Below are 25,865 nucleotides of genomic sequence, written 5' to 3'. Positions count from 1 at the left end.
TTATACAGGGGTACATGAAACCATACCTGCCGGGATAACAAGAGAAAGCAGCGTTGAAGAAGGAAATTTCATGGCATGAATTAAATCTGAATGACACCACCGGGCTTGAGAGTGGGTAGTGAATATCTTACAGGAAACCAGCCACCCTGATGTCTGGGAAAAGTTGAGATGGACTTTTTGATTTACACTCCCTTTTCATGAGGACTGGGATTTTTAAAGCTCTCTAGGAGATTTTGACATCCCAGTCTCCATAAAATTGACTGGAATTAGGCATCCAGTTCCCCTTGGGGAATTTCTAAATCCAAGCACATTCTTACAAATTTTCCCCAATGAAATATACCTGCATGAGTTATGAGTTCACTTTATATTGTCTGCTCACTAAGGGTAAGTTAGAAAGCTCTTGTACTTGGGATCCTATTCTCTGGGTTCAGACTCCTCCCAGATATCCCTTTTAGATGACTACAGCATCTCAGTTGTGTCCCAGTCACTTGGTTACTGCTGCTTCATAACATATCCCCTGTTGCTAATCCCAAGCATTTGAAAACCAGGAACCAGGCTTCCAAAAATCATGTGATTGGCTTAAAATCTTGAGATCATTTTAAAATAATACAGAAAGGGTTTAGAAAGGGTAGATCCATCTTTAGGATATATGGGGTCCTAAGAAGTATTTTTAAACCCTGTGGCCAATGGCAGCCTTAGGGGGATGACAGCAATTTTTTTAGAGTTGTGATTTTATAATCTTCAGCAACATACTGATGAAATATTTTTAAAGCAGATTTTAAATGTAGCTCCGGTAGACTAACATGTTCTGAGTAAATATTACAGTGATGCACAACTGTAATATTGTGCATCACTGTAATATTGCCAGACTAATATCACATAAGTCTGGCAGGCTGGAGGCTTTTTCACTTTTAAGTTAACTCGATCCCTTCCAGAGGAAGACTCACCAGGCTGCAGCAGCCACCAGCAACTGGTCTGGCCACTTGTCTGCAGTCCCAACTGCTTACACCTACTAATGGTACACAGTGCCAGGTCCTTCATCTCTCTGGGCCATTCGCCATGACACAGGAGTTTGAGGTAGACAGGAAAAGGTGAAGGAATAATGTTGGCACAGAAGCGACGATGGGAAGCTGTGTGCAAAGCAAGGCTCTGAAGGAGGGAGGCAGGATGCCTGGAAAAGGTAGCATACAGGGAATGCCGGAAGCCACAGGTGAGAGAATAAGATAAATGGAGAAGTTGCTGTGTAGACAAGGAGTGTGAGAAGGATGGGGAGGAAGAGAGAAAGAACGAAGAAAGAAGGCTGAAGAGACATGAAGCTAAAACTATGTAACACCTCAAAAGTGAGGCTTTCTCCATTTGCTTCCTTCTTCTGGCTCCCCCTTCCCCATTTCATCACACACAAACAGCTTGTTTTCAATTCAAGGCCCTTCACAGGCTCTCAACACCTTGAGGATCCTCTGCTATTGCAATGTCATCTACCACCTCCGCCTTTCCAATACTACCCACTGGTCACATTTTTCAAACAAACACAAAGATGTCTGGAGCTGCCGCAGTGCAAATAATTATTGTTATTTCCCCCTTATGGTGAGAGATCGGCCACACCACAACCCACTGGATCCAAGTGTCTGTCCTCCCCCTCCCCCACCCCCACTCACATCCATACACAACACTGGATAATGGTCAGACTGGCGCTAGGGGCATTAGACTGAGATCGGCCTTTTAAGTCCTGGCTCTGCTACAGAATACCTGTGTGATTTCGGACAAAGATTTCCTCTTTGCCTCAATTCCCTCTTTATTAAATTTGGATAATAAACCTTCCTTTCACCCACCCTCTTCTGTCTTGTTTGTTAGCCTATAAGCTCTTGAGGGCAGGAACTGTCTCTTACTATGTGTCTTCGGTGAACCCAGTACAGTGGGGGCACTGATCTCTAACTGACAACACAACGACAATAAATACAAGTTTTACAACCCTGACTTATCTCTATAATTGGCTGTAACCAAAGCCCAGAATCTGAAAATCATCAAAGGTTACAGAAGTTGGATCTGAATCTGATTCCAGATCTCTGAAGTGTGTAACTCAGATGCATCTCTATGTACAATACTGGATTCTTACCTAGTATCCACCTGGACCTTTCAGGCTCTTTTTCATGAACCATGTCCGTTTTCACTGTTATTTATCCTGAGACAGAAAAGAGAAGGAAAGAGGTATTGAACCATAGCTGCTGGTGGATGAAAGTGTTCACTCACTCTTCGTCCCTAAGGAACATGTTAAGGCACCACAAACCTTATATATTCATTTCTGTGGCATTTAGGGATCAAGTCTCCGAAGTACGTTACACCTTCAATTATAGTCTCAAGCCAGGCACAGAAGGGCTCATTACAATGCCCTCCGTGGTGCCCTATCTTACCTCCAAACGATGCACGTGCTAAGTAGCTTTCTTTATTAGTCTTTGCTTAGTTTTACAGAAAGCTCTCACTGTTTTGCTAAGCCACAAAAGAGGTCTCAGGGGCAGTGTAACTGAAAATGAATGGCTAAGTCTGTCTTTCCGTATGGAGGAGTCGGTGAATTCAGTGTCAAAGTTAAGCTTAAAAGAAATCCAGACATGTTAAACTATTGAAAGAGCACAGTTACAGCAATCAAACAACTTTAACTTTGTAAAACACTAATTGTAAGGCTTGGCATCCACACAGAGCAGAGTTTACCACTCCTCATGGGGTAAAATTGATTTTTCATACATTTTAAGTCCAGAAGAGGACAATATGATCATCTAATCTGACCTCCCGCATAACAAAATCTTGTCCAATAAATTCTGTATCAAGCTCAATTTTTTTATTATTATTATTATTATTATTATTATTAATTATTATTATTATTTATTATTATTATTTTAGCTCTAACACATCATTTAGCTCGGTATCCAGTTGGGAAGACTTCAAGTGACAGACAATCCACCATTAGCAGGAGTGTTGTAAGCAAGCCACAAGAAGTAATGCTTCCACTCTACAAAGCTCTGATAAGACCTCAGCTGGAGTATCATGTCCAGTTCTGGGCACTACATTCCAGGAAACATGGGGACAAATTGGAGAGAGTCCAGAGAAGAGCAACAAAAATGATTAAAGGTCAAGAAAACATGACCTATGAGGGAAGATTGAAAGAATTCGGTTTGTTTAATCTGGAAAAGAGAAGACTGATAGGGGACATGTTAACAGTTTTCAAATACTTAAAAGGTTGTTACAAGGAGGAAGGAGAAGAAATTATTCTCCTTAACCTCTGATGATAGGACAAGAAACAGTGGGTTTAAATTTCAGCAAGGGAGGTTTAGGTTGGACGTTAGAAAATAATTCCTAATGGTCAGGGTGGTTAAGCCCTGGAATAAACTGCCTGGGGGGTTCTGGAATCTCCATCGTTGGAGATTTTTCAGAGCAGGTTAGACAAACACCTGTCAGGGATGTTCTTGGTGGTGCTTGCTCCTGCTATGAGCTCAGGGAGCTGGACTCGATGACATCTCAAGGTCCCTTCCAATTCTGTGATTCTATCATGGCCTGGGTGATGCTTTTTTCCTTAAGATGGCTGGTGCTGGTAGCTGGGGGTGGCTCTATTTTTTGCCCTCTTCCTCTGCCTGCACAGTTCTCAGCTCTAGGATACCGCTGCCTCTGTAGGCAGCTGGCTCCCCTGCCCTGGGTCTGAGCTGTACTGTGGCAAGGGAGCAAGATAAAATCTCCACTGTGTTTGGGTGAGGGCAGAAAAGGGGTAGCAGCAGCCAGAGGCAGAAGGAACAAATTGCATGAAAAAGAGGGGAAATGTTTGACTATTCCAATCATGGATTTAGGGGAATCTAATTTAGGCTCCTCCCTGTGAAAGGGAAAGGAAAAGTGAAGTGCTTCAGGAAGATCAATATTTTCAGAATGAAATGGTTCAATTTTTTTGTTTCAAAACTACATTTGGCTTCAGAATTTTATTTCATTTTTTACAGGATTGTGTCTTTTATGTTATGTGGCACACAAGCGGAGAAGTTAGAGAAAACATAAAATACTCTTGCTGGAAGTTCACAATGTCTCTCTAATTTGTTTCTCAGGAGCCAGAACAATAACATGTAAGAACCCAAAAATCAGAGAGAGAGAATGTAGGCTGCTGACTATAACAGAGAGGCACAACTCACTGGGTACCTGCTGACTGACTGCTACTACGCCCTGATTGCGTGCTGCCCTACTGAGCTCTTCAACATGCAAGCAGGTCCAGGAACCATGCCCCAAATTTAAACTCACAATTTCAACACAATCACAAATACACCAGAACATTAACATCTGTTTTACAAGGTCTCTCCTTGTTTTGGAACACTGGTTTTGAAACATGCCATGGGGAATTTGAATCAAATTTCAGCTACTAATTAGCATGTGTGTGGAATCACCATTAACGTGTTTTCTGTGTTGTTGGTTTCTTTAAGAAATTAGCGAAACCAGGAGCACTGGGAAAACCTGTTTCCCCGCCCCTCCCCCCATGCACATTTGCTGCGCACTGGTGCTGCCTGAGCAGTAGCATTGTGACATCAGAGATAATCCACCACTCAGCGCTCCCTGCCTCCAGCTCCTTGTCACACCTGGGGAGAATGACTAGCCCCTGGCTGCCATGGCAACAGCTACCTTTGGCAACTGATTGCCCCCTTCTTACCAGAACATCATCACAGAAAGGAAGTTTGTAATGAAACAGGACCAGATTTGGGTAAGCAGGACAGCCTCCTGCTGTGCTCATTTGGGTTTGTACTGTGGTATGGTACAGTGTTTCTTCTCAAAGGACAATTGTTTGCTACTTTACTTAGTAAGGGCTCAGTGAAAATAAGATGCAAAATTCCAGCTCTTTTTCTTGGATATTGTTTATCTGCTTCTTACAAATTGACGATTATAGCTTAGAATTTTCACTGAAACTGAAGTTGCATAAAATGAGGGGGGTTTTTTTAATACAGTTTAATTTACTCACTGTCTATACTGTGATCAACACAGCACTGAGTGGTGAAACAGGGATTTTCACAAAGATAAGAATGGCAATAAAATATATACTGAAAACAACACTGGAGTAAGAGCTTCATTGTTTAAATAGCACATATATAAAATATTTTCTTTCTATTAAAAAAAAAATAACAAACAAAACCCCCTTCATTTAACGTTACTTAAGTTGGTTTTCATCAATAACTGAAACCATACATAATTAAGAAATACAAAGTCAAGGTTTCAAAAAGGATTAAAAGGTTACAAAGTTTAGCATGCTCAGGTTAGCAAATATCCAAATAAATGTTGCCCTGGCACCCTTAATTTAGTCCTCTTGTGCCTTTGCATGATGATGCAGACTAATTACATGATCCTATATTATTTTTTTCCCTCTGGACCCCTTCCTTATTCAGTACACATGATTTTTGGCTCTCAGGCTGTGTATTGAAGGAGTCTGTTGTCTGTAGGATCCCTGCCTCATTTATTGCAGAGTTAATGTTGCATGGGCAATGCTCATTCTGGTATTTCCTAACCTGAGTTTGCAGCTTTTTGGTTCTTTGTGCCTTTCCTAATTTTTATGGCTTACTTTACTGATGAGACCAACCTTTATGACAAAGGTGTTTTTTTTGTTTTGGTGTGTGCATGATGTATCCATTATTTATCTGTCCAGTATCAACAGTGTGTGCTTTACAAGGCAGAAAAAGTAAGGACACTCCCTAATTCAAACACCCTATGGTCAAAGGAAGACTGAAAAATACAAAGAAAGCAGGGTATATAAGAACTAGCAATTTCTTTTTCTTTTGATGAATAATCATTAGTATTATTAAAGAAAGGGTGGTGCATTGGGGAACTTGCATGGTGAGGATGTTCCATGCAGAGGAAGCAATTTGAAAACACACAGGGAATGGAATGGGAGAAAGAAACACATGGTATTGGTGCTAGCTGGTAAAGCAGAGAGGGTGGGAGGTGATGTAGAAAAGACCTAGATTTTTGATTATGGCCTGTCCCTGTAAATAGCCCTGAACTGGGGTGGTTTGGCATTTTAAGGACTGGAGGCCTGAGCTCAGCCAACCCTAGATTCGTAGAGCTAAACCCTAAATTCGTAGAGCTGGCAGACGACAGAACAAGGAGCAATGATCTCAAGTTGCAGTGTGGAAGGCTTGGATATTAGGAAAAACTTTTTCACTGGGAGGGTGGGAATGCCTTTGAATCTGATAGGATAGAGTCCCCCATCTTCTACTTAGAGACTATATTTTTTCTTACCTTCTACACAGATGATGATTTCTTTCCACAAAATCAACACAGTAATGAAAACAATCCCGAGAATCTCCTCCACACCAACCGTCTCTTGGTCCTCACCGAGAGACCGCGAGATGGAGGCTTGCTGCAGCAAGGCTACAGGGGTCTCCGAGGTTCCCCCTGCCCCATATCCCTGTCCTGCCTGGCTGTTGTCAAGGGAGCTCTGTGGGGTCACACCCGCCTCATCATCTTTGCCCAATAGGCTGAGTTCCTGCCAAAGGCCTTTGTGAAGTCACTGCCACACTCACCTTTCCCTTGCAGGCCTGATGTCTGCCCCCTGGCCTGCCCGGATGCATGTTTGAGCTGCACCCTGGATCTCCCCACTTGCTCATGATTGATTCTAGGGAGCAAGCAGGCCACCCAGTAAAACAGCAGAGGCTATTCTTCACCCCACACTGGGTTTTCCATACAGACATAGATTATGAAACTATTTGATGTCCTAATCCGGCCTCTATTTCACCGGCTATGAAATTTCACACGCTTAACACCATATTAAGCCCAATACTTGTAATTCACGAAAAGGTGCCATGGCACCTTCCGGAATGATAACCAGTTGTGATGCGAGTATACCAGGAAACAGAGAATCCACCTCTTCCCTGGGTAATTTGTTCCAGGGTTTAGTCTCCCTCACTGTCAAAAATGTGTGCCTTAAATCTCATTTGAATTTATCTGGCTTCAACTGACAGCCGTTGGTTCCTGTTCTGCCTTTCTTGGCTAGATCCAAGTAGCCCTGCCCCATTGAATCCGATATCTCCTGGAATCCCCCAAGCCAGGAGAACCCAGTAGGGTCCTCCTAGCTGTTTGTCTGCTGGGCTGGAGATATCAGACGCACCAGAGGCATGCAGAAGACAGTGTACTGCATCAGCCCTGCGTTGGGCTCAGTGGTTTGGCCTTGGTAACTTCTGCTCCAGTCACATCTCTGGGTGCCTGGGCTCAGGGCTTCTGACCCCCGTGGTTGCAGCTAGGGCTGGGGTGCTGAACTCAGGACTTTCATGCCCCTACCCACTCCTGCTCGCACTCTGGGTGCCTGGGCTCAGGGCTTCTGCCCGGCATCTGCAGCTGGGGCTCAGGGCTTCCCTTGCACTTCCTTCTGGGGCTCAGGGGTCCATTTTTAAGGATGCCCCCAAATTGGCCCTTTTCTTAATTTGCCAGGGGACTAGTAAGTAGGAGCCCCAAGCTGAGCTGCTCTCAGAAGCAGGGACCCACTCGCACATCTTAGAACCTCCTCTAACTTCAGAAAGATTCTTGGCTGCTGCCCTCAGAGCCCAGGTCTGAAGGCAGTACAGAAGTGAGTGTGGCAATGCTGTGACCCCCCCACAACAACCTCTGAACTCCCCCATGATCCCATTTTGGTCGGGACCCCGACCAAAGAAAATGTCATTGAGATGCTCGTATTCCCAAGGAATGAGTCAATTTCAAGGAATCAACATTTCCCAGCTGAAAACAAATGTTCTTCTGGAAAACTTTCCATTTTTTTCAGAGTGGTGGCCATGTTAGTCCGTATCAGCAAAAACAATGAGGAGTCCCTGTGGCACCTTAGAGACTAACAAGTTTATTTGGTCATAAGCTTTCGTGGACTAGAACCCACTTCATCACATGCATGGAGTGAAAAATACAGTAGCAGGTATAAATACACAGCACATGAAAGGATGGGCATTGCCTTACCAAGTGGGAGGTCAGTCTAACGAGACAATTGAATTAAGAGTAGAATACCAAGGGAGGAAAAATCACTTTTGTTGTGGTAATGAGGGTGGCCCATTTCAAACAGTTGATAAGAAGGTGTGAGTAAGAGTAGGGGAAAATTAGTATGGGGGAAGTTAGGACTTTTGGCTGCAGAATTTTATTTCATTCTTTAATGAGATTGCATCTTTTAGGTTTTGTGGCACACAAGCAGAGAAGTTTGCAAGACATTGCAAACTTCCAGCAAGAACAATAACACACAAGAGCCCCAAAATCAGAGGGAGAGAATGTAAGTTACTACCTATAACAGAGAGGCACAATTCACTGGGTACCTGCTGACTGACTGCTGCTAAGCCCCCATTGAGCTGTCTAGCATGCAAGTAGGTCCAGGAACCGTGCCCAAAATTTAAAGTCGCAGTATTCAATTTTAACACAACCACAAATACACCAGAGCCTCCAAATTTTCTGTTTTACAAGGTCTCTCCTTGTTTTGGAACACTGAGTTCTAAACATGCCATGGGGAATTTGAATCAAATTTCAGCTACTAATTAGTATGTGTTTGGAACAATCACTACTGTGCATTCGGTGTTATGTTGTTGGTTTCTTTAGGAAATTTGGGGAAACGGGAGCACTGGGAAAGCCCCCCGCCCCAGACACACACACTGCACATTTGCTGCCCACTGGTGCTGCCTGAGCAGTAGCGTTGTGACATCAGAGATAATCCACCACTCAGCGCTCCCTGCCTCCAGCTCCTTGTCACACCTGGGGAGAATGACTAGCCCCTGGCTGCCACGGCAACAGCTACCTTTGACAACTGCTTGTCCCCTTATGACCAGAACATCATCACAGAAAGGAAGTTTGTAATGAAACAGGACCAGATTTGCATAAGCAGGGCAGCCGCCTGCTGCGCTCATTTGGGTTTGTCCTGCGGTACGGTACAGTGTTTCTTCTCAAAGGGCCAGTGTTTGTTACTTTCCTTAGTAAGGGCTAGGTGAAAGTGATATGCAAAGATCCAGCTCTTTTTCTTGGATATTGTTTATCTGCTTCTTACAAATTGAGGATTGGAGCTTAGAACTTTCACGGAAACTCAAGTTGCATAAAATGAGTTTTGTTTTAATATAGTTTAATTTAATTATTTTCAATACTGTGTTCAACACAGCACTGAGTGGTGAAAAGGGACCTTCACAAAGATAAGAATAGCAATAAAATATATACTGAAAACAACAGATGATTAAGAGGTTCATTGTTTAAACAGCACTTATATAATAGTTTTTCTTTCTATTAAAAAAACTAAGGAAATTAACAAACCAAAACCCCTTCATTTAATGTTTCTTAGTTTAGCTTTCAATAATAAATTAAGTTGTCAAATAATTCAGATATACAAAGTCAAGGTTTTAAAAAGGATTAAAAGGTTACAACTTTTAGCATTCTCAGGTTAGCAAACGTCCAAATACGTCTTGCCCTGGCACCCTTAAGTCTGTCATCTTGTGCCTTTGCGTGATGATGCAGATTTTAGTTACATCATCCCATGTTGGTTTTTTTCCGTCAGGACCCTGCCTTATTCAGTGCAAAAGATTTTCTGCTCTGGGGCTGTGTATTGCAGGAGTCTGTTGTCTGTAGGATCCCTGCCTCATTTATTGCAGAGTTAATGTTGTGTGGGCATCGCTCATTCTGATATTTCCTAAATTGAAAGTGCTTGACTTTGAAACCTTTTAATCCTTTTTGTATTTTCTATTTTTTAAGGCTTACAACACTGATGAGACCAACCTTTATGACAAAGGGTATTTTTTTTGTTTGTGACATATTATTTGTCTGTTTACTGTCAATAGTGTGTACTTTACAAGACAGAAAAACTAAAGACACTCCCTAATACAAAGACCTCATGACCTAAGGAAGACAGACACATACAGAGAAACCGGCATGTGTAAGGACTGGGAATTTCTTTTTCTCTCTTTCTTTTGAAGTCATTTATACTTAATTATTATTATTTATTAGTAAAGAAAGGGTGGTGCATTGGGGAAGTTGTGTCGTGAGGATGTTCCATGCAGAGGGAACAATGTGGAAACACACGAAGAATGGAATGGGAGAAAGAAACACCCATGGTATTGGTGCTAGCTGTACTGGTAAAGCAGAAAGGGAGGGAGGTGATGTGGAAAAGGACAAGATTGCTGATTATGGCCTGTCTCTGTGAATAGCCCTGTACTGGGGTGGTTTGGCATTTTAAGGACTGGAGGCCTGAGCTCAGCCAACCCTAGCGGCTAAGAACGCCCACCTGAACACAGATCTGCTGATTCTCTAACTGATCATCTGGGAGCAGAAGAGGAAGTGGCTGAGAGAATTGCAGGAGCTGCAGAGAAAGGAAGGAGCAGCAAGGAGGGCTAGAGACAGAGTCTGGCAATAACCTTGGAGGAAAGACCCCGAGAGCAGAGACTAAGGCCAGCAGCAAATTTGCCTTATGCTGTTCTTCTCCTTTTGGCTTGTTGTCTCTGGAAAATAAATAAAACCTGGCTGGAAGGGCCGGCGAGACCGATCTGTTGTAAGTGCAGCTGTGAAGCCTGGAGGCGGGAGAGATGGAGGCAGAGTTCTGCAGGACCACTCAGGCCACCAGGGGGTGCTTGGGAGGAGGTCATGAGCAGGGGAGGAGTGGGGTTTGGGAGGAGACTGCTCCACAACAGGGCTGAATGGGAACCCTGAATTTGTGCACCCACCAGCTTTCCTGATGTTTCAAGTTCTAGACTCCAACCGGTCGGAAGGTGACTGTTCAGAACCATCCATAAGACACATTTAATTGGGCTGCGAAGTTTCACAGACACAAGGTCATGTCCCCAGAGTTCAAATAAATTGGAAAACCAACATTGTACATTGCAAATGGCATCCTGGGCTGGCAAAGAGAATGGAACATGGCAGGTACCACTGTGGGAGCAGGGATGCTGCATGCCGGGGACCAAGTCATGCTCTCCGCCACACTGTTACAGACCCTTGAGAATCAGTGATGAGAATGATGGGGTCTAAGTTAGCTGTTACCACTCAAGGAAGTGATCTCGGAGTCATTGTGGACAGTTCTCTGAAAACATCCACTCAATGTGAAGTGGCAGGCCAAAAACAGGACAGACTGGTGGGAATAATTAAAAAAGGGATAGATAATAGGACAGAAAATATCATCTTGCCTCTCTATTAGTCCATGGTACGCCCACATCTTGAATACTGTGTGCAGATGTGGTCGCCCCATCTCAAAAAAGACATATTGGAATTGAAAAAGATTCAGAAAAGGGCAACAAAAATGATTAGGGGTATGGAACGGCTTCCATATGAAGAGAAATTAATAAGACTGGAGATTTTCAGCTTGAAAAAGAGACAGCTAAGGGGAGAAATGATTGAGGTCTATAAAATCATGACTGGTGTAGAGAAAGTAGATAAAGAAGTGTTGTTTACTACTTCTCATAACACAAGAACTAGGGGTCACCAAATGAAATGAATAGGCAGCAGGTTTAACATAAATAAAAGGAAGTATTTCTTCACACAATGCACAGTCAACCTGTGGAACTCCTTGCCAGAAGATATTGTGAAAGCCAAGACTATTATAGGGTTCAAAAAAGAACTAGATACATTCATGGAGGATTGGTCCATCAATGGCTATTAGCCAGGCTGGCCAGGGATGGTGTCCCTTGCCTCTGTTTGCCAGAAGCTGGGAATGAGCAACAAAGGACGGATCACTAGATGATTACCTCTTCCGTTCATTCCCTCTGGGGCACCTGGCACTGGCTACTGTTGGAAGACAGGACACTGGGCTAGATGGACTTTTAGTCTGACCCAGTATGTCCGTTCTTATGTTCTTATGTAATGATGTTAAAAGTACTCAGGGCCATTACACCAGCACAGTATAGCCACAAAATACTGCAGTCTGGCCACACCCTGTCACAACTGGACCCTAATTTTCTTCAAATGCTTCCACCTCTATCCACAGCTTTATTCCATAGCTTGTCTCTCTTCCTTTTAATGGTCATTTCTGAATCAGCTAGTGGATCATTTTCAAAGCATCTGGCCTATGGAATCTTTCATGTCTCAATCCACAGTTTAGGATATTTGCCACAGAAGAGGAAAGGAAGGGGCAGGCCTTTGGGAATTCATATGAAACAATTCTTTTACTAATTCAACTCCCCTACCTTCTATCTCCTTTTCATGCAAAAATGCCCTGTGCTATGAATGTCAGGCGTGATATCTATCAGAAAGGACACACACACACCACACCAAAGGCGTCCCGATAGCTCGGTTATAGGAATGTTCTTATTGATAATGGTAACCATTTTCTACATCTGTCTGAGCCACATCACTGGACCCTTACTGATGGGTGACATCTTATTCCTGCAGTAGTGAATGGGACAGCTCATGTGGATCAGCATTCCCCAACATAAGTAAGGTATTTGCGATGTGTTTAAAGGACATATATGGCTCCAGATACTGCAACGATTGAGTATCTCACAACCTTCTCATGACTGTGTCCTCAGAACACCTCTGTGAAATAAGGAAGTGCTATTAACCCCATTTTACAGAATTTCAAATGAGGGGCTAAGTGACTTGTCCAAGGTCACACAGCAAATCTGTGGCAGAGATAGGAATGTAACTCAACTTCTAAATTCCAGGCTAGCACCCAGACTGCCAGCCCTTCCTTCCTGGTTGGCCTTTTGCTCTCAGTATTGATCAAAGTATTCGTTCACCCACTGCAACACTAGATATGCTCTTGGGTATAAACATAATGACGATAATCAAATATATTGGGAATATGTAAATACCAGCATCTGAAGACATCTCTTGAACATCAGTTGCAATGGGCATAGTTAGCAGACGAGTATAGTTTTGTGTCTGTAGAATTAAACTTTATGCTCCTTAACCCTTTTGCTGCTGTTCTTTGGGAACTCTCTTTTCTTGCAGCTACTGAGACTGAGAGAGCCTTGCATTGTATTGGAGCATCTTGGCAAGACCCCCAGTTCCTGGCTCAGGATGGGAGGAGATATAGGCAGAGATGACTCTTCCCAACAAGGAAGAGTTAAGTAGTGCATCAAATTCTATGCCTTGATCTGAAGTCAATGGAAAGCTGTCATTGAGTTCAGCACCTTTGGCTCAGGCTCTTATGCCATCGTTAAGCCAGTGAAATTAGGAAGTTATTCCAGATTTATACGTGCCTTGTTAAGCGCAGGATTTCGCTCAGTGTTTCCACTTCCACACTGTTATGGGATGTGTGAATAGCTGCTGCAAGAAATGTCATATTCTGAACAGAGATAACAGGGTTATTGTTCTGTATCATTATAGGTCAGAGATCAAGTTGTGTTGGGATGACATAAAGAGACTCATAGATTCCTAGATTTTTTTAAAGTGACTTAAACATGCTGAAAGGAACAATACCTTCATCTAGTTGAACTTCCTTTATAAGACAGGCACAAGTCCCTCACCCCTTAAGTTATCCATTGAGCCCATGAATTCTCTTCGAACTATAGTATATGATATAGAAAGATATATCGCCTTGATTTTAAGACATTACGTGATGGAACATCCGCCACAGTAATAAGTAATTTGTTCCAATAATTAATTACCCTCAGGAAGAAAAGGTGCACCTCATATCTTGACTGAGTTTATTTAGCTTCCAGTCACTGAATTTTATGCCTCTGTCTGCAGAATTGAAGATCTTTACCCTATTGGAAATCTTTGTCCCACACAGGCACATATATAGCATGCTTAAGGAACTTCTTGACCTTCCCTTGGATAAACTAAGTAATAAAAATAAGATGTATCAGTACAACTCCTTATTTTCAGGGCCAGATCCACATTTGCTGTCATTTGTGCAGCTCCTTTGACTTCAAGTGACTTCAATGAAAGTATACAATAACGTAGGGTCTGGAACTCAGTCCCTAAAACACAAGCCAATATTTGAGGTGTATAAGAAGAATTTCAGCCATCAGCAGTAGAGCTGTGAAGAGGACAGTCATTGCCAGGGGATGTTGTGAAGGCCAAAAGTATAACTGGGTTTTTAAAAGAATTAGATAAGTTCTTGGAAGATCGGTCCATCAATTGCTATTAGCCAGGATGGTCAGGGATGCAATCCCATGCTATAGATGTTCCTAAACTTCTGACTGACAGAAGCTGGGAGTGGATGACAGGGGATGGATCACTGGATAATTGCCCTGTTCTGTTCATTCTCGCTGAAACATCTGACATTGGCCATTGTGGAAGACAGGTCACTTGCCTAGATGGACCATTGGTCTGATGCCGTATGAGTAGTCTTATGGTTCTATGTGATGGGCTGGGTGATGCTTTCTGTTAAGATGGCTGGTGCTGGTAGCTGGGTGTGGCTCTGTTCTTTGCCCCCTTCCTCTGCCTGCACAGCTCTAGGATTCCGCGGCTTCTGTAGGCCATGCAGGAGGCTCCCCAGCCTTTAAAATTGCTCTGTCCCCTGCTCTGGGTCTGAGCTGTGTTTTGGGCTCAGATAAAACCAAACGGTGTATGGGTGAGGGCACAAGGGGGTGACAGCAGCCAGAGGCAGAAGAGAGCAAATTACAGGAAAAAGTGGGGAAATGTTTGACTGGGTCTGAAAGGCAGTGGGCCTAGGGGTTAGGCTGGGATTCCACAGATTAGTTCAATCTCTCCATTTCCTGAGGGGAGCTCTGCTGTGTCAAACGTATGAAATCAAAGGATCTTAGCAGGAGCCTGGCAGGTGGTTGAAACGTGCCCGTAGTTCAATGTTCTCACTTTTACAGTCGTGACTGGAGGTGCAAACCGAGACCAGAGCCCCATTGTGCTGAACACACAGCCACACCACAGTGACTCACTAGCTCTCTGAGGACATGTCTACACTGCAGTGTAAGCCCTGGGCCAGTAGAACTCACATTTGCAGAGCCTGAGTTTGTTAACATCGGGTTTGAGAATCTACACTCATTTGTAACCCCAGGTTAGGGATTGTTGTACCCTGGATCCCAAACTGGGGCTCCAGCATCCACACGGCATTATGTGATCCCCATTTCAACCACCCAGATCCCAGAGTTCCCAGCACGCTTCCAAAATGTGACCAGTCTAGCTCTTTGTTCGTGGTGCAGTGTGGGAACACTTTATTGTCCAGAGGACAAAGAAACCCAGCCTTTGGGATACTTTTGGCTGAATCCCAAAGCAGGAGTCCAGAGGGGCTGCATCTACACTGCACACCAATAAAAAACATAAACCCTGGGTCTTAGCTTGACTCAGGCTCAGGCCTTCTATCACTGTGGGTCCTCAGACCCGGTCTTTGAGCCCTTGGTTCGTGCAATTTATGTGGAGATGGAAGGGGGCTTGAGTTGACTTGAGCATGAGTTCAAACCCTGGGCTTACGTTGCAGTGTGGACTTACCCTGAGGTGACTGGTGCTTCAGGTATTCACTGTTGTAATTCGCCGTGCTGAAAAGGTTCAGAAATGGCCAGTGATTTTGGTGCCCAACTTCAGTCCCCTCGATCCCTCATTTCCAGAGATAAAAGATCCATCACTCCAGCTGAAGTCAAGGGGAGCTGCAAGTACTCAGCACTTAGGAAAATAGGGCCCAAGGATTTTTACATTGAGATCCCAATAACCGTGGCATTCACCAACAATGACTATCCTTGAAAATGTGTCTGTAAAAGTTGTGAGTTTAGGAGTCGCATTTAAAGATCAGGTAGTTTAGGTGACCAAAGAGTTGTGTGCGTGTGTGTGGGGTGGGGGTGGTGTGAGTACTGACAAAATATTATATCTGAGTGAGCATTCATGACATTCTCCCTTTCAACAGACACAGTTTTCAATATAATTACATGCACACAAGTGTCTCCAGGAAAACAGATGAATTGGGCTGTGGATCTGATTGAAGCAAAATCACAAAATGTATTTGAACAAATATCTGTCAATATTTTTGGAGTATCAAACCAGTTCTGGTTATTGCTCATGAATCCATTGTTGCAGTGTCAACTTTCCCTTTTATTCAGTAATTCTAAACAGTATTCAAATCGCACTCTTACATTTTACACTGAAAAATCAATTTCAAAGTATTTTACTATCGGTACAGGGGAGCCAAACCATCATTTAATAACTGACATGGCCTTTTTATGCACATAAGGTGTCTACTCAGAAAACCATCTCTGTCTGAGGCAGCACTTAAATACAAGTTCAACTTTAAACATATGGTTAGGTCCCATTGAAGTCAAAGGGAGACATACTTAAACATGTGCTTATGGACTTTCTGAATCAGAGCACATGGCCTAGTTTACACTAAGGGAACAGGTCAATCTAAGCTACATAATTGGAGTTTTGTTAGTAGTGTAACTCATATAGATGTAGCTTAGATCTACTTACTGCGGGGTCCACACTTTGCTGAGTCTACAGAAGAAACTCTCCCTTTCATTCCCCTTACTCATCTCATTCTGGTGGAGTACCAGAGTCAATGGGAAAGCAATCGGGGTCGATCCAGTGAGTCTTCACTAGACCTGCTAAATTGTCCCCCAGTGGATCGATGGTCACAGCATTGATCCACCCCATAGTGGAGAAAAGCCCTATGTGTGCAGAGCAGCCATTAAAGGATTTGGTTTTCCTATTAAGACACCCTTTGGGGGAAAATGGGCCCTCAATTTTGTCTCTATTGCTCTCCTCAGGGCATCCATCACATCCTTGTTCCTCAAGCTGTAGACGAGGGGATTCAGCATGGGGATCAGCACTGCGTAGAACACTGAGGCCATTTTGTCTGTGTCCAGCGTGTAGCTGGCACTGGGTCGGAAGTACATGAAGAGAATTTTCCCATGGAACATGGAGACGGCCGTCAGGTGGGAGGTGCAGGTGGAGAAGGCTTTGCACCTGCCGTTGATGGAGCGGATCTGCAGCACAGTTGCAATAATTAAGATGTATGAGATGAGGATGGTCCCAATGCTGATCACCTCTATCAGACTGCCAAAGAGGAAAACAAGTAGCTTGTTGACATAGGTGCCAGAAGTGGAGAGCTTTAGAAGTGGGTTGATATCACAGAAAAAATGATTCAGGAGATTGGAGTGGCAGTAGGATAATCTTAGCAAACCGCTCGCGTGTATCACAGAGGTCAGGAAGGCCCATAGATATGAACCAGCTGCCAGCCATAGGCAGTGCTTTGGTGACATGATGACTGTGTACAGCAGCGGGTTACAGATGGCTACATAACGGTCATACGCCATTACTGCCAGCAGAAGGCACTCAGAGATGACAAACAATATGAAGCTAAAATATTGGATGATGCAAGCTGTGCAGGAAATAGCTTTCCTCTTGGCTAAGAAGCTCATTAGCATCTTGGGAGCAATGACTGTGGAGTAACAGGCATCCATGAGGGACAAATTCTTGAGGAAGAAGTACATGGGGGTGTGAAGTCGGGGGTTGATCCTGATTAAAACCATCATCTCCAGATTCCACACCAGGGTGATACCATAGATCACTAGGAACATCGTGAAGAGCGGGACCTGCAGCTCTGGATGGTCTGTCAGTCCTGTGAGAATGAACTCGGTCACTGCCGAACAATTTCCTCCAGCCATCCATTCAGCCTTGGGTGCTCGCTGCGGGATCAACCATAAAGGAAGGCATTAGTTCTTATGCGAATGGTGTATGCTAATATAAAGAACTGTGGTCATATGCACAGAGACCCTTTGAGTCGTTTAATGGAACCTGTAACAACTGATGGGAAAACCCAGAACTCCTTCACTTCTTCTGAGGGAAAAAAATTCCTTTATCTCTACGAAAGTGCATTACCCTGCCATTTAGTCTGATTTACACATTTTGACCCTGATTCAGCTCATATTTTAATTTCACTGATCAGTGTAGGCTTAGGATCCGTGGATCTCCATTATACCTGGGAACAATAACATGGGTAGGAGGAAGACACAGTTTGCATCACACTGTCTGGTTATTGGGTGACAGTTTCCAGCACCTAAATTTGCCTTCGTGTTTTTAAATCATTGGCTACCAGGCAGTACAGAGGATGCACATACATTCATTGAGGAAATAATTCAAAAATGAAACTTCTAAATGTATCCCTTCTGGACACTACAGCCATGCTGACTAAGTCCTACAGCTTCTTGTTCTTTGGCTGCTGAAAAATTACCACACATACACTTCTAATGATCAGACTAAAAGTGTGTAGCCAGGCGTGAATATTTGTGAGAAAATTAACCACAGTGAACATATTTTCAGAAACATATATTTATAATGATAAGAAAAAAATGTTGTCTGAATAGATTTACCTTTTAACCTGTCTTTATAGAGATAAGAATAATAATATTCTATTATGATTAGTGAGTTGGGATCAAACTGCCTGTAAACCTGTTTCATCCTATGTCAATATCCTCACTGAACCTCTTTCCTCAGCCCATGTCACAATAGTGATTGCCAAATCATGAAATCGTTAATTGTATTTAGCTCATGTCACACATTCCAGTTTGTGAAATTATGAGAATGTCGTGGGTCTCATTCATAACACCCCTGGCAAGGTAAAAGGTAGAGAACATCGAGTATGATCAGAAGGTATGTATGTGTGGTATGTTTATTGTGGCCAAAGACGAAGAAAAAGTGTGTGTGTGTGTACATATTCATACACATGCCGTACATACACACATGTGTCATTTATTTCTTTACCCACTCTTTGGTTGTGGCCAAATAGCATGTAGGTCAGTCGGCATTCAGACAAATATTACAAAGAAAATGATTATTTAACTTCAAAAGCAGCTTGGTTAATGTGCAGTTCTACAGAAGGTACCAAGGAAGAAGGACTTGACTTCTTTCATCAAATGAGTCCAAGCAAAGAACAATAGGTCATTTAAGCCTTAATCCTGTGTGGATCTTGCCTCAGTCTAGCAGAACATTTAGGCAGCTGCATTATCTTTTCATACAATCATAGAAACGTAGGGCCTGAAGAGGTCATCTAGCCCATCCCCTACCACTTCTAAACCTTTCATCATTTTTGTTGCTGTCCTCTGAGCTGTCTCCAATCTATCTCCATCTTTCATGTAGTGGAGCACCCAGAATTTTAAGCATGTTGATTTCAATGGGGCTTCTTACATTCTTAAAGTTGCTTCAAGTTAAGCATGTGCTTATATGTTTCTTTGGATTGCGGGTAGCATGTTCAGTACCTTGCTGGTTTGAGCTTGTATTATGGGTGAGCTGAGAAGTTGGGAAATGTCTGTAGATCCTAGGAGTGCTGTTAAGCAGAACTACAAAGAAACTGGAGGGATTTGACAGCTTTATATAACATAGTGTATAGATCCAGATGCTTAAGGGATACTAACATGATGCTTTAGGGCTTAAATGAATCTCTAACTATTCGAGTTCAGGGCGAGATGCGGGGAAGGGCTGATTATTCCACGTCTCACTATTAAAGGTCATTAAACCTTCTTTTGAAACATCTAGTACTAGCCACTTTCAGAGACAAGACACTAGATAGAGTTCAGGTCTGATCCAATCTGGCAATTACTGTGTGTTTATTCAGTGTTTCATAAAAAGACCAGTGAAGCCAAATGCCCCTGCAGACCAAATTCCTTCTCAAGAGAGACTCTGAACCAGAGATCAGATAGCTTAATAGAAATTTGCTATAATGTGACTATTTCCTACCCCCACTTTTAAAGGAAGAGCAGGATTGATGCTAAAAGAGCTCTTCTGTCTGTTCATACAGCTCAGATCTATCTATCTATCTGCAAGCAAAAAGTTCTCTCAAAAGAGGCTGTCGAATTCCCCTTTATATAATTCAAGGAAAGATGGAGTTAAAAACATCAGGGAAAAGACAAATGTAAACACATTCTACATAATGCTCAGTAGAGCAACTGAGCTGGCCATATCACTGAAAGCCCATTCAATTCACGGAAATGATTTATTTTCATTGGACTCAGCTCACCACAACCAAACCTCCACACAGCAGTCAGAAAAAGAGCTGAGCCTTACACTGTGCCCTGAAAACGCAGAGTTCTGACCTGCGTACCCAGGGAAATGACGTCCAGGTTTAGAAGAGTCCCCAGTGAGAATGCTCAACCATCACTCCCCACATATTTAATCTTGGCCTCACTGAAGTCTATGGCAAAATTCACATTAGTTTCAGTGACCCAGGATTTCTTCTTAGGTGTAATATCCCCTCAATTTAGTGGATAGCTGCATTGGGCAATATCTGTGCTTGGGCTGAGTTTCTCATGACAGAGAACATGTCAATAATCCACTCAGAAAGTCACCCAAGGTATGGACTACGAGAGAGAAGTCATGTGAAAGACTCAGAACAATCTCCTTTCTGTTCTCACATCTTCTGATGTCCTCACCGGAGAGCAGTGCCCCTTCCAGAGTATAATTTTATCCTGAAAGAAAAATATGGCTGCATTTCAGATTCCAATAATCAACAAGTTGACTTCTGCAAATTTCTACCTTGGGCAAGGTAACTTGAAGAGAGTTTTTCATGATGTAAAAACAAAAGGAGATTTCAGTTCTATTGTAATGGTAATAATGTTCACTCCTACCTTCTGAGAGATGTTGTCTTTCATGATTTCAAAGTATAGGATGGAAGTATGTTTTAATGTTTGGCATAGCATCGTTTTGAGAGAGAATCCCTGTTGCACTTTTTAGCTCTGATCATCAAGACAAGCATGGGCAGACTCATTAAAATATACCATATTTCTCTTGGGGACAGGGGATAATCACATGTAGATGCATTATCTTTAAAAGTTTTGCAAAGTTTTCTGCCACTGAGGAGCTATGGGCTCTGTGGCTGATGTAAAACCCATCCCCTGGCTCCCTGACCCAGCACCTGTCATACGAGGCAGGTTGGAGCAATCCAGGGGAAGGTCAAGGTATGGCCAGCCTTGCATTATTATGTGTTTATACTGTGCTGGTCCTGAGTAGGTTTGACATCATTCTCATCATTGATTCCCAAGGGGCTCTAACAGTGTGGCGGAGAGCATGACTTGTTCCCCGGTATGCAGCAAGCCTGGTCCAGCAATGGTACCTGCCATGTTCCATCCTGTTTGCCGGCCCAGGGTGCTACATGCAACGTACAATGCTGGTTTTCCAATTTATTTGAACTCTGGGGGCATGACCTTGTGCCTGTGTAACTTTGCACCCAATTAAATGTGACTTATGAATGGTTCTGAACAACCGCCTTCTGACCAGGTTGGAGTTTAGAACTTGAAACATAAGGAAAGAAGGTGGGTGCACAAATTCAGGGTTCCTGTTTGGCCCTGTTGTAGAGCAGTCTCCTCCCAAACCCCACTCCTCCCCTGCTCATGACCTCCTCCCAAGCATCCCCTGGTGGCCTGAGTCTATCTGTAGCACCCTGTAATCCATCTCAACCTCCTCCAGACTACACAGCTGCACTCACAACAGATCAGTCTCACTGCCCCTTCCAGCTGGGTTTTATTTATTTTCCAAGAGACAACGAACCTAAAGGAGAAGAACAGCATAAGGCAAATTTGCTGCTGGCCTTAGTCTCTGCTCTCGGGGTCTTTCCTCCAAGGTTATTGCCAGACTCTGTCTCTAGCCCTCCTTGCTGCTCCTTCCTTTCTCTGCAGCTCCTGCAATTCTCTCAGCCACTTCCTCTTCTGCTCCCAGATGATCAGTAAGAGAATCAGCTGATCTGTGTTCAGGTGGGCCTTCTTAGCAGCTAGGGTTGGCTGAGCTAAGGCCTCCAGTCCTTAAAATGCCAAACCACCCCAGTACAGGACTATTCACAGAGACAGGCCATAATCAGCAATCTTGTCCTTTTCGACATCACCTCCCTCCCTTTCTGCTTTACCAGTACAGCTAGCACCAATACCATGGGTGTTTCTTTCTCCCATTCCATTCTTCGTGTCTTTCCATATTGTTCCCTCTGCATGGAACATCCTCACCACACAACTTCCCCAATGCACCACCCTTTCTTTACTAATAAATAATAATAATTAAGTATAAATGACTTCAAAAGAAAGAGAGAAAAAGAAATTCCCAGTCCTTACACATGCTGGTTTCTCTGTATGTGTCCGTCTTCCTTAGATCATGAGGTCTTTGTATTAGGGAGTGTCTTTAGTTTTTCTGTCTTGTAAAGTACACACTATTGACACTAAACAGACAAATAATAGATATGTCACAAAAAAAAAATACCCTTTGTCATAAAGGTTGGTCTCATCAGTGTTGTAAGCCTTAAAAAATAGAAAATACACAAAGGATTAAGAGGAACAGCCGTGTTAGTCTGTATTCACAAAAAGAAAAGGAGTACTTGTGGCACATTAGAGACTAACCAATTTATTTGAGCATGAGCTTTCGTGAGCTACAGCTCGCTTCCTCAGATGTATACATCTGATGTAGTGAGCTGTAGCTCACGAAAGCTCATGCTCAAATAAATTGGTTAGTCTCTAAGGTGCCACAAGTACTCCTTTTCTTTTTACAAAGGATTAAAAGGTTTCAAAGTCAGGCACTTTCAAGTTAGGAAATACCAGAATGAGCGTTGCCCACGCAACATTAAGTCTGCAATAAATAAGGCAGGGATCCTACAGACAACAGACTCTTTCAATACACAGCCCCAGAGCAGAAAATCTTGTGCACTGAATAAGGCAGGGTCCTGACGGGAAAAAAACAACATGGGATGATGTAACTAAAATCTGCATCATCACGCAAAGGCACAAGATGACTGAATTAAGGGTGCCAGGGCAACACTTATTTGGACATTTGCTAACCTGAGAATGCTAAAGGTTGTAACCTTTTAATCCGTTTTAAAACCTTGACTTTGTATATCCGAATTATTTGACAGCTTAATTTATAATTGAAAGCTAAACTAAGAAACATTAAATGAAGGGGTTTTGGTTTGTTAATTTCCATAGTTTTTTTAGTAGAAAGAAAAACTATTATCTAAGTGCTGTTTAAACAATGAACCTCTTAATCATCTGTTGTTTTCAGTATATATTTTATTGCCATTCTTATCTTTGTGAAGGTCCCTTTTCACCACTCAGTGCTGTGTTGAACACAGTATTGAAAATAATTAAACTATATTAAAACAAAACTCACTTAATGCAACTTGAGTTTCAGTGAAAGTTCTAAGCTCCAATCCTCAATTTGTAAGAAGCAGATAAACAATATCCAAGAAAAAGAGCTGGATCTTTGCATATCACTTTCACCTAGCCCTTACAAAGGAAAGTAACACACACTGGCCCTTTGAGAAGAAACACTGTACCGTACCACAGTACAAACCCAAATGAGTGCAGCAGGCGGCTGCCCTGCTTATGCAAATCTGTACCTGTTTCATTACAAACTTCCTTTCTGTGATGATGTTCTGGTCATAAGGGGACAAGCAGTTGTCAAAGGTAGCTGTTGCCATGGCAGCCAGGGGCTAGTCATTCTCCCCAGGTGTGACAAGGAGCTGGAGGCAGGGAGCGCTGAGTGGTGGATTATCTCTGATGTCACAATGCTACTGCTCAGGCAGCACCAGTGGGCAGCGAATGTGCAGTGTGTGTGTGTCTGGGGGGGGGGGTGGGCAGGCTTTCCCAGTGCTCCTGTTTCCCCAGATTTACTAAAGAAACCTACAACATAACACCGAATGCACAGCAGTGATTGTTCCAAACACATACTAATTAGTAGCTGAAATTTGATTCAAATTCCCCATGGCATGTTTAGAACTCAGTGTTCCAAAACAAGGAGAGACCTTGTAAAACAGAAAATTTGGAGGCTCTGGTGTATTTGTGGTTGTGTTAAAATTGAATACTGCGACTTTACATTTTGGGCACGGTTCCTGGACCTACTTGTATGCTAGACAGCTCAGTGGGGGCTTAGCAGCAGTCAGTCAGCAGGTACCCAGTGAATTGTGCCTCTCTGTTATAGGCAGTAGCTTACATTCTCTCCCTATGATTTTGGGGCTCTTGTGTGTTATTGTTCTTGCTGGAAGTTTGCAATGTCTTACAAACTTCTCTGCTTGTGTGCCACAAAACCTAAGAGACGCAATCTCTCATTAAAAAATGAAATAAAATTCTGCAGCCAAAAGTCCTAACTTCCCCCAGACTAATTTCCGCCTACTCTTACTCACACCTTCTTATCAACTGTTTGAAATGGGCCACCCTCATTACCACAACAAAAGTGATTTTTCCTCCCTTGGTATCCTACTCTTAATTCAATTGTCTTGTTAGACTGACCTCCCACTTGATAAGGCAATGCCCATCCTTTCATGTGCTGTGTATTTACACCTGCTACTGTATTTTTCACTCCATGCATGTGATGAAGTGGGTTCTAGTCCACGAAAGCTTATGACCAAATAAACTTGTTAGTCTCTAAGGTGCCACAAGGACTCCTCATTGGTTTTGCTGATACAGACTAACATGGCCACCACTCTGAAAAAAATTGAAAGTTTTCCAGGAGAACATTTGTTTCCAGCTGGGAAATGTTGATTCCTTGAAATTGACACATTCCTTGGGAACACGTCCATCTCAATGACATTTTCTTTGGTGGGGGTCCCAACCAAAATGGGATTGTGGGGGAGTTCAGAGGTTGTTGTGGGGGGGTCACAGCATTGCCACGCTCACTTCTGTGCTGCCTTCAGACCTGGGCTCTGAGGGCAGCAGCCAAGAATCTTTCTGAAGTTAGAGGAGGTTCTAAAATGTGCGAGTGGGTCCCTGCTTCTGAGAGCAGCTCAGCTGGGGGCTCCTACTTACTAGTCCCCTGGCAAATTAAGACAAGGGCCAATTTGGTGGCATCCTTAAAAATGGATCCCTGAGCCCCAGAAGGAAGTGCAAGGGAAGCCCTGAGCCCCAGCTGCAGATGCCGGGCAGAAGCCCTGAGCCCAGGCACCCAGAGTGTGAGCAGAAGTGGGTAGGGGCATGAAAGTCCTGAGTTCAGCACCCCAGCCCTGGCTGCAACCACGGGGGTCAGAAGCCCTGAGCCCAGGCACCCAGAGATGTGACTGGAGCAAAAGTTCCCAAGGCCAAACCCCTGAGCCCAACGCAGGGCTGATGCAGTGCACTCTCTTCTGCATGCCTCTGGTGCGTCTGATATCCCCAGCCCAGCAGACAAACAGCTAGGAGGACCCTGCTGGTTTCTCCTGGCTTGGGGGATTCCAGGAGAGATCGGATTTCATGGGGCAGGGCTACTTCGATCTAGCCAAGAAAGGCACAACAGGAACCAACGGCTGTCAGTTGAAGCCAGAGAAATTCAAATGAGATGTAAGGCACACATTTTTGGCAGTGAGGGAGACTAAACCCTGGAACAAATTACGCAGGGAAGAGGTGGATTCTCTGTTTCCTGGTATACTCGCATCACAACTGGTTATCGTTCTGGAAGGTGCCATGGCACCTTTTCGTGAATTACAAGCAATTGGGCTTAATATTGTGGTAAGCGTGTGAAATGTCATAGCCGGTGAAATAGAGGCCGGATTAAGAGATCAAATAGTTTCACAATCTATGTCTGTATGGAAAACCCAGTGTGGGGTGAGGAATAGACTCTGCTGTTTTACTGGGTGGCCTGCTTGCTCCCCAGAATCAATAATGAGCAACTGGGGAGATCCAGGGTGCAGCTCAAACATCCATCCAGGCTGGCCAGGGGCAGACATCAGGCCTGCAAGGGAAAGGTGAGTGTGGCAGTGACTTCACAAAGGCCTTTGGCAGGAACTCAGCCTATTGGGCAAAGATGATGAGGCGGATGTGACCCCACAGAGCTCCCTTGACAATAGACCGGCAGGACAGGGATGCAGGGCAGGGGGAACCTCGGAGACCACTGTAGCCTTGCTGCAGCAAGCCTCCATCTCGCGGTCTGTTGGGGAGGACCAAGAGACAATTGGTGTGGAGGAGATTCTCCGGGATTGTTTTCATTACTGTGTTGATTTTGTGGAAAGCAATCATCATCTGTGTAGAAGGTAAGAAAAAATATAGGCTCTAAGTAGAAGATGGGGAACTCTATCCTAGCAGATTCAAAGGCATCCC

At 43.6% G+C, this 25,865-nt stretch overlaps 1 protein-coding gene across 1 annotated transcript; it reads right to left on the bottom strand.

Moving 5' to 3' along the window:
- Nucleotides 1-16,499: 16,499 nt before the first annotated feature.
- On the bottom strand, nucleotides 16,500-17,498 carry LOC140912790 (olfactory receptor-like protein COR4). The gene has a single exon (XM_073347846.1). The coding sequence runs from the start codon at nucleotides 17,496-17,498 to the stop codon at nucleotides 16,500-16,502; it is 999 nt and encodes a 332-aa protein (XP_073203947.1).
- Between the last annotated feature and the right edge of the window lie 8,367 nt (nucleotides 17,499-25,865).

The sequence above is a fragment of the Lepidochelys kempii genome, chromosome 6, assembly GCF_965140265.1.
Source record: "Lepidochelys kempii isolate rLepKem1 chromosome 6, rLepKem1.hap2, whole genome shotgun sequence".
NCBI classification, from domain to species: domain Eukaryota; kingdom Metazoa; phylum Chordata; order Testudines; family Cheloniidae; genus Lepidochelys; species Lepidochelys kempii.
This window is presented reverse-complemented; position numbering and strand designations above follow the sequence as displayed.